Source organism: Syngnathoides biaculeatus, chromosome 13 (genome assembly GCF_019802595.1).
Source record: "Syngnathoides biaculeatus isolate LvHL_M chromosome 13, ASM1980259v1, whole genome shotgun sequence".
Taxonomy (NCBI): Eukaryota; Metazoa; Chordata; class Actinopteri; order Syngnathiformes; family Syngnathidae; genus Syngnathoides; species Syngnathoides biaculeatus.
Genome location: NC_084652.1, coordinates 11,961,973 through 11,971,447, shown reverse-complemented (window position 1 = coordinate 11,971,447; position 9,475 = coordinate 11,961,973). Strand labels below are relative to the sequence as shown.

Sequence of the window (9,475 nt, the reverse complement as noted above, 5' to 3'; positions counted from 1 at the left end):
GTCGATTGTGTCAAGTTATGAAAATATTGTATTGTATACACCTATTCAACACATTTGACACTCAGCAGGTTTTCGGTTTTTCTGACTTTTGTACTGAAAGGATACTTCAGTCTGTACTCGTGCATTTGACTAAAGTAAAACTCTTGTATTGTTACGAGTTTTGTTTTGACAAAGCATCTGGATTTTACTTTAGCACTTTTGCTTACTCAACATTAAAATTTAGCTGGGGAACAAATTAAGTCAAGTCAAATAACGACACAAAGGAGTACTTGAGAATCATTTGTACTTTCAATCAGAATGTGAACTGAGATTTCAGCATTCAAAAGCATTTCTCTGTCAACTTTAATATTACAGTACTATTGTCATACTGGGACTAAATGTGGTGGGTTTTCAATATTTTTTTTCCTACAAAGATTCTTAAACTGCAGACCTACAAAACATGTTTGGTCTATGAAAAAAAAAAAAAAGTTGGTATCCGAGTGAAACCTCGATATAACTGACTATTAGGATAGAAGAAGTTGCTCGGTGAAGCGTATTTTCCGTAAAATTTAAAGACCTTTTTTTTCATGACCTAAAAACATCCAATATAGTATAAAATTATTGTAACTATTAAAAACAAATATTTACAATGATGTAAATGTTTTGAAGTCCATCAAAACTTACCTTCCTGGTGTATTAGACGTGATTTTGAGTTCCAACTGGACACTATTTTCTGTCCATTAAATCCATCCATCTATCCATTTTCCAAGATGCTTATCTTCACAAAGGTCTCGGGAGTGCCAGAGCCTATCCCGGCTATTTTCGGTTCAGAGGTGGGGGTACACCCTGAACTGGTTAACACCCAATCGCAAGGCACATAGAAACAGCCATTCCCACTCACAACCATTGAATCCATAGTTTATAAATTGCGGTTCCCCTGTACTTGCATAATTCATATTTTTGAAATTCTACTGAGTGTTGCAATAACTGTGCAGCAAATAAGAGGAAGACATTGACACCATTGACATTTAATTCTAAGCAGCGCAACAGATGTGACCCGATTACAGATGAACATTATTGTTTTTACTTGATAGCTGCAGATGAAGGTAAATCCTCATGGTCAAGAAACCAGAAACCAGGATTCTCACTAGCATGTAAAATGCAAAGCAAAGTCATTGTGAACATTTGAAATGCAACCACAATGAGGATAAGCCAGATGTAAAATAGATGAATAGCTAAAATACTCCACGGAGTCGAGTTCAGCTATGATCAGTAGTTTGGAGAAGTCAGTGTAGTATGTAATCTTATCCCTCTACCGGCAGCTGGCATAATTCACGTACGCTAAACTCTAACCAACATAGAAGGGAATGGATATATAAAAGCTCTTGGCGTTTGTAAAGCTTTTCTCGTGCTAGATCACAAAGGAATCTCTATTCATATGGTCTTATAGGTTTGTGTTGTGGGAAGTCTGGAGGGAAGCTGCACGCCAAAGTCATCAGACCTGTCCGTCCCAATGATTGGGTTCACAGACAGGACGTCATTGGTCCAGAAACCCCCACAGCAATAACCTCAAGTCCATATAGACGAGCCACGTGACCATACAACAAAGGAGATGGTCATATTACAGGTATGCAGACAGATCCTTCTCCACCACCTACAAAATACAAAACATTCATCAAGATTGATTTTTTTTTCTTCCTATGAACTGAACTAAACAATTGAAGCTGATAAGTCCACCACAAAACAGTGAAACTTACACTGGGATCATCTGTTGGACCGTACCGCTTCACCACCTGCCCCTCTTTGTTTATAAGAAACTATCAAGGAATTTAAAAGAAAAGTCACACAGTTAGAAATGAAATATCATATGACAAAAATAGCAAACTATTACCTTTGTGAAGTTCCATTTGATGTTACTGTGAAGACAGAGAAAATCACAACAGTTTTAAATGTTTATTTCCAACAATGTCATGACAGGATGAAAATTGAACAGCTTTGAGTTGTCTGCTTACATGTTATCAGTACTTTCAAGATTGAAGACTACTTTTTTAATCATGTATTTACAAAGACCACTTCAACATTTACCTTAATTTACGGCCTACAAGCCGCGACTTTTTTCACTTGCTTTCAACCCTACGGTTTATGCGGTGATGTGGCTAATTTGTGCATTTTTTTAAACGACCCCAAGGGGCACTCGAGTGGAAAAGGTAAGAATGAGACGGCTGGAATATATGTGCCGAGGAAGTGACTTTTACCTGCCCTGTTAGCGCTGCACTAGCGTTTGTGCTGTGCTAGCGCGTTGCTGGCGTGTCTCACTGATATTTACCTGTAAGTTGTATTTTAACTGCCCCTGTTAGCGTTAGCGCACCGCTAGCATTAGTGTGGTGCTAGCACTGGGGTAGCGTTAAACTCTTTCTGTGTACTATCTCTTTGTAAATATCTCGCATTTGAACGTGGGTTTTAATGTGGGCACTTGCAGCATTTACACAACTGCGGTGTACGTCTGCACCAAATGGTATTTCCTTTACAAATGTACTCTGTGAGGTTTATAACCAGATGCGCTCTGTAGGCCGGAAATTACGGTAGTTGAACAATGACAGCATTTTCTCAAACCCAAGACAAAACAATGGATAGAAAACTAGGAGGATGAAGCAAAACCATGGATATCACACACATTTTTGATTCTCAGTTTCGGCCAATTCAAGTCAGCATTTATGGCAAAACAAATGACAATATAATGGTTAAATTATAACAACAGTTGTGGGATTAAGGGTGAGAGCTATTTATCGCTTTAGATATAATTATGAATGCTGTTTTAATAATGGACGGCATGGTGGGTCAGCTGGAAAACGTGGGGTTCAATCCCAGCCCCGCCTGTGTGGAGTTTGCATGTTCTCCCCGTGCCTGCGTGGGTTTCCTCCGGCCACTCCGGTTTCCTCCCACATCCCAAACACATGCAAGAATAATTGAACACTCTAAATTGCCCCTAGGTGTGATTGTGAGTGCAGCTGTTTGTATTGATGTGCCCTGCGATTGACTAGCAACCAGTTCAGGGTGTATCCCTCCCTCCTGCCCGTTGACAATTGGGATAGGCTCCAGCACTCCCCGCGACCTTTGTGAGGATAAGCGACTAACAAAATGGATGAACGTTTTAATAATGTGTGAATTTACATAATCAAGTTTTCATACTGTCTGTTACATTGTCGGGTGTATGGACGCCACAGGAGGAGAAGAGAAAGGAGGAAGTGCTTAAAGTAGTCATTCACAGATTCAGCGGACATGATTCAATCACATGACTCAGTGGGAAGCAAAAGAAACTCACTTTCAAACTAATGCGCCGAGCAACCTTTTCAGGACTTTAGCATCGTAGCAAGTGAGTGAATTGAAGTAATGGATCACAATGGAATGCGTGTAACCCATTAGTGTGTTGATTGTTGAAAAGATTCCGCGGTCACATTGTTTCAAAATTCGGAGTCTGTGTGTGTTTGCCCCTGAGTGTTTTTTTTCCCCTATTTTACCCTTACAAAGAAATGCCTAATCAGGCGGAAGGCTTTTATAACTTTGTTATGAAGCTACTAACTCTAAATTCCATCAAGGGTTGGATAAAATATTCATCTAGTCATCCATCCACAATGTCCCTGGAAAAAAAAGATGAGGAAAATCTGCAAAACACACTCAGAAAAGCCATTCAGTCATTTAAGAAACAGGTACAACATGACAATAAGTAAATACTGGTAAGACAAAAAGACCGCAGTCAAGTATATTATTTTCTGCAGCGTTCTAGCCAAATTTCCACATTAGACGTGCTTGTAGAATCAACATCAAAGTTTTACATATTCCTAATACTCAGTGTTGGGTGAGTTACTTTGTAAGAAATTGATTCCGATACTAGTAACTAATTAGCTATGACGAATTGTGGTGTTATGACTGCCGCAATGTCAATGATTATATTGAAGGTGATGTATATCACCTACCCCTATAAGGGGCGTAGTAAAATAGCGCCCGCTAAGCAGTTGTTCAATGTGGATGTGACAATAATGCTGGCTTGCTGGAAGTTCCCCACCCCCCACTATCCGAAACAATCAGTGTCACGGCCATTTAGTGACCTCTGGAACAAAAAGTACAGCTGTTCCATAGCACTTGGCAGCTCTGAATTACTGGTTGGCTGTACAGAAATCATATTGTTTCTTTCTTTTTTTTGTTTTTTTGATGGTTATGGCCTGGTTTGCACATATGGCAGAAATTGTATTATTTGTGGAAAACTTACTTTCCAAAGGTGCCTTTTCCCTTTGGCTGTGCTTTCATCCACTTCCAGAGAGGGTGAGCGTTGTCTCCATTCACATCAATTTTACTAAAGAGGTCAAAGTTTGCATTGAACCCTTTGGCAAACTCTTTAATCTCGGCCTCGGTCCCAGGCTCCTGGATCATCATCAGGAACAAACATACAATATATTACAAAATGTGATATATGATGTACCAAATACTACCTTATGTCAAGATAAATATACTATATAAGATAATTTGTAGCTCTTTGGAACTATCACAATGTTAATTAAAAATGTGTCAAAAACATCATCTCATATTTTAGGGCTGCACAGAAACCGATTTTGTAAGTAAAATGAAAGACATGATTTGCCTTAGTGCTCCTTGCTGAAAGGTATCAGTACATCGTATTAGATCATTTTGATGAGTACTGAGTACTCTATAACTCTATAAACATACGAAGAGTATCACCACCGATCCCAGTAACTGTGCATGCAAGTGCAATGGTTGTTGCATAAATGAAGAGAGGATTTATTGTGCAGATGTACGACAACAGGCACCATTATGAAACGGCAAAACAATACCCAGCTATGTTACCTGTCCTCCAAACTGGTTACATGGGAATCCGAGGATGCGTAAACCCTTCTCAACCAGGGAAGCGTGCATTTCCGCAAGCTGAGTATAGTTTACTCTGGTCTTTCCTCATTTGGAGGCGACGTTTACAATGATGCACACATAACCTCTGTTGGAGAAACAGAAACAGAGAAGATGGGGTCAGCAAGCAAATCTTTTAAAGGGTCACCGTCATGAAATGCATGATTGTTAGTATGTTATTAATGAAAAAACAGCAGCCAGTATGGACCCATGCCTTTTTCACCACAAAACATGATTTTGACGTATATGGCTTTTTGTAACTCCCGCCATGAAAATCCTCTCGAAGGATTTGTTTTTACGAAGAAGCATGAAGTGACGTAAGGGGCAGGAGCGCCCTCTAGCGGACTCGTTTGTTTTTATTAGTTTTACCTGTCGACAAGGCCAGTGGGCTTATATCACCACCGTGCGAAGGTGGATCATGCGGGGAGGTGGTTTGGCCGTGATCCGCATGTCATCTAAATATGGCTCGAAACAATAGTGTAATATTGCCCAGTACACTTCACTTGATTGTGAGATTTCTTCGAAAACGAGCTTCCGTGTCTGAAGGGGCGTGTCCCACAGTAGGGGCCACAGCGTCTTATCAATGCCGAATGTCCGGGGGGTGACGTCAGGGACAGAAGATGCAGCCAATATGGCGACCACTTGGATATCGTAGAATGACACTTCCACAACTTTGCGCATGGATGACGCGCTCTCCGTTCATATTTATTTTTTTCGTGTAGACATTGAAGTGAATAATGTTAAATGTATTTTTCATTTCAATATCTATTTTAGAATGTTTATAGGGATGACACTTGACATGTAAATATATAGTATACTAATTTCACAGGTTTACAATTGGACACTTTCATTATGATAGATCCACTTCCTGACACAATGCATGCATTTCTTTTATCTGGACTTGAGATGATCTCCCGAGTAATTGTCAACCACTAATTTGTTATCTATTTTTTTAGACAAAGCATCACACATAATGACATGTTACCTGTATTTTTCCAGAGACACATCATTGCCATCAATATCCTTGGCGGAGAACTCATAGATGGACTTGGCACTTTGCCAGTCACTCACCTGCGCACACTGGATGGAGGTGAAGAAGCAGAAAGGGTAAAGATCAAGTTGTGAAACAAAGAAACAGACAGTGTTAAACAACAAGGGGCAAAGCTTGCTGAAGAATCACTTCTCTTAATCCACAAACAACCTTTACTCCACTTATGTCACATACTGACTCATTGCCTACAAATGTTATACTTTATCAGCGTCTACAGTAGATTCTCACATTAAAACATTTCACCTAGATGCACTGTTTTTAATGCAAATATGACAATTCAATACAAGTATTTACACTTGACCCAAAATAATAATAATAATAATGAAGAAAATTCTAGCAAGTGTCTCTTCATAAACCGCAACAAATGATCCAATTTCACTTAATCTGAAATTTGCTTTCTCATCAGAAAAAAAAACATCTTTTAAGACCATCTCGCTACAATTGTTTTGTGTACATTCAAACGGTATGTAAATTGCGACAGTATAATCATTCAAATATATTTACATATTTGTTCATCATTTAATCAATTTAACCAAATCGGCACTGCAAATGTGAACCCGTTTTCAATTTCTTTACATTGGTAAATAAAGGGTTAATATATTTTTCTTCAGAAACGTATCCACAGTCAAATATTTTTCCACTTATTGGGATACATAATCAGCCTGCATATATACTTTGTGATATTTTTGCTTGATGGTTATTCCATTTAGAATTTGTGCCTTTCCCCAGGAAGGTTCGGAAACTTACTGGAAAGCCATCATTTAGCATAACAAGCAAACAACACAAATCTCGACGTCACCATTACATAAAGACTGGAGATTAGATTTGGTTTTGCAAGAGTAAACAGCGGGACGCTCACAAACATTAACGACGTTGGAGATGTAACTGGGACATTATTTGCTATGGATAAGGAAACCGCAAACACTGATTACAAAATGGGATCATTGTCGGACCTGTTTCTCAGTTGCACCGCGGTTTAAAAATGGCAAAGCCCAAAAGTCGTTGTAAACACGTTGGCGAAGTTAGCTAAATGAATCATTTCAATATTTTCAAACGTGCACATTCCAGTAGGATAAATTCATTTACCATAGTCCGTGTCACTCCTCTGCTCCCCAACACGCCTAACAACACGGAAGAGGTTCGCAGTAACCACATGCTGATGACAAGAACGACCGTTGTTACGTCATTCGTTTGCCCCACCCACGAATCAGAACTGCGCATGTGCGAGGTGGGAGTTCCTGACATGCAACATTGACTAAGAATAACGATATATACAAATGCGGTAAAGTCGCCAACAACAGTTTTAAAAGAAACTCAAATAAAACAAATTGTTTATAGGGAAATTTACAAAAATAAATTTCAAGTAATGCTTGCTGTGAACACCGTAAATCTGACTTTTCTCCAACAGATGGCGCTGGCTACCTGGAGGAAAGATTGGGTTTGGCCTTCAAACTGGACAAACATACATACATACTGTATATGTATACATACATAAAAAAAGTTTCTTTCCTACATGCATACTGTAATTCCCTTATCTCAATCTGTTTACTGTGCTGTGTCTCAACCTAATGGTTATTGTTCATGTTCTAACATTTTTAAAAAAATATTAATAATAATTACATTAATAATCTGTGTCAAATTTGCTGCTTGCCTCTAAGTTCTAACAGTTTTTTAAATAATAATAATAATTACATTAATAATATGTGTCAAATTTGCTGCTTGCCTCTGTTCAGACTCATTGTATTTTTAATTATTTGTGCTTATTGGGGTCAAGTCAAGAACCACTTTTCAAAGTCTTGTTCTAGGACAGAATATTGAAGTAGACATGAGGACTCAGATAGAGCCGGAGTTAAAATATCTGTGAAAACATGACTTTAACTATTTAAAAAAAAATGAATCCTGTGTAATTAAAGATGTGTGCTCCTGCTGTAGGTCAGTGGACCTGATGTCAAGTTGAATATGGCTGGACTATATTTAATTAAAATGTCACAGGGCCTCCATTATAGCTACTTTAAATGGATGAACAGGTTGTTGACATTACGTTGAGCACTATGTGGAACACAAGGGTAAATGACTTCCTGGGATCCAAAAACCAAATCAATAAGAAAGAAGAAGAAGGCATGTTGCAAATGAGCATCCCTGTAGTTGAAGCAGTGGGATGTCTTCCTTGCAAACACACATGCATGAGCCTTGGTGCTGGATGATGGGGAAGCATGTCTTCGTTGGTGGAGACCTTTAATTAGGGTATCATAAAACGCGGCTTTTTCATCTGAAACCTCCACTCCAAAGCCCCTAATTAAACACCTTTCACATAGCCAATTAGGACTCAAAACGAAATGAAAGGGTTACTGTAATAGGGATCAGTTCAATCGACATATGTGTGTGTCTTGGTCTTTCTTTCTGTGTGTACACCTTTGTACAGTCGTTGGCCATTACTGGCGCTGTACATACAGAGTCGTGCTTAGCATTATTGGCACCTTTTCATTTTTTGCATAACATGTACAATAGCTTCAAAGATAAATGGAACTCTATCATTGATTGGAGATACAAAGTAATTTAACAAGGGAAGTTTTTTTTCTTCAACCTAGTTTTTGAAACCTCAAAGAAAAAAAAAAAAAACACAAAAGAGCATGTGCAGCAATATAGAGCTCGTGCACCTATGTCACTGGCCCGAAGTGCCGGTCAAACAAACCATTATTCAATGCTAAGTCGGTTGGAGACAACGCGAAAATACGTCTTATACCACAACGCCCAGAGTTTTGTCCGATACCGTTAAATATTTCAAAGGTGATAATAAACGAAGGTACGTGGAAAAATGAGAGACACTTGGCATAGAGGACCCATTTTTAATCCCGAAGTCGATGTTTTCACCGATAAGAAAGTGGACTGTTAACCTGCTTCTGCTTGTCTTGGACAACTGGATCTACACATGGATCTGGTGAGTAAGTCGTTGAAATTTACACGGAAGAGTTTGAAAGTGTAGAAAAGTATGCACGCATACAAATACTGCTTTGCTGGGTCTTTTCTCAATCAAGAATAAATCCCACATAGTGATGGAGCCACTCAGATTTTTTCAATACAAATACCAATATTGAAATAAATGACCCCTCGTTTTACATAAGCTTGCATTCATTAACTATGATTGGGGAAAAAAAGACAGCGTGTCAGCTCCTCCGTACACGAAGCGTGTTGCGGCCACACGTTAAACCTCGATAAACTTCTCCGTGACATGTTTTCTTTTTAAATATGCATTGTTCTCAAATAAGTCCAATGCGTATTTAAAAAAAGAAAATAAACGTTGGGATAGGCTGCAGCCCCCATACATGGAAGTGCGTTGCGGTCACACGTTGAACTTCGGTAAACCTCTGTGTTTACTTTCTTTTTTAAAATACGCATTGGATTCATTTGAGAACAATGCATATTAAAAAAAAACAAAAAACAAAAAAGGCTGTCAGGGAGACTTTTACCGAAGATTAACGTGTGGCCCGCAACACGCTTCTTGTACGTTGGCGATGACTCCCTGTCATT

General features: G+C 38.8%; 1 protein-coding gene and 1 long non-coding RNA gene across 2 annotated transcripts; one reads left to right on the top strand and one right to left on the bottom strand.

Annotated features, from left to right (window-relative positions):
• Positions 1–987: 987 nt before the first annotated feature.
• On the bottom strand, positions 988–7,149 carry LOC133511306 (phospholipid hydroperoxide glutathione peroxidase-like). Its single transcript, XM_061840098.1, has 7 exons — positions 7,034–7,149; positions 5,882–5,976; positions 4,840–4,984; positions 4,247–4,398; positions 1,871–1,895; positions 1,737–1,796; positions 988–1,633 (listed from the first exon to the last, which is right to left on the bottom strand). The coding sequence occupies exons 1-7, from the start codon at positions 7,100–7,102 to the stop codon at positions 1,601–1,603; spliced, it is 579 nt and encodes a 192-aa protein (XP_061696082.1). The 5' UTR covers positions 7,103–7,149; the 3' UTR covers positions 988–1,600.
• LOC133511307 (uncharacterized) lies at positions 5,890–7,463 on the top strand. The gene is made up of 2 exons (XR_009797862.1): positions 5,890–6,003; positions 7,356–7,463. It is a non-coding gene; the product is annotated as an uncharacterized LOC133511307 (long non-coding RNA).
• Positions 7,464–9,475: the final 2,012 nt, after the last annotated feature.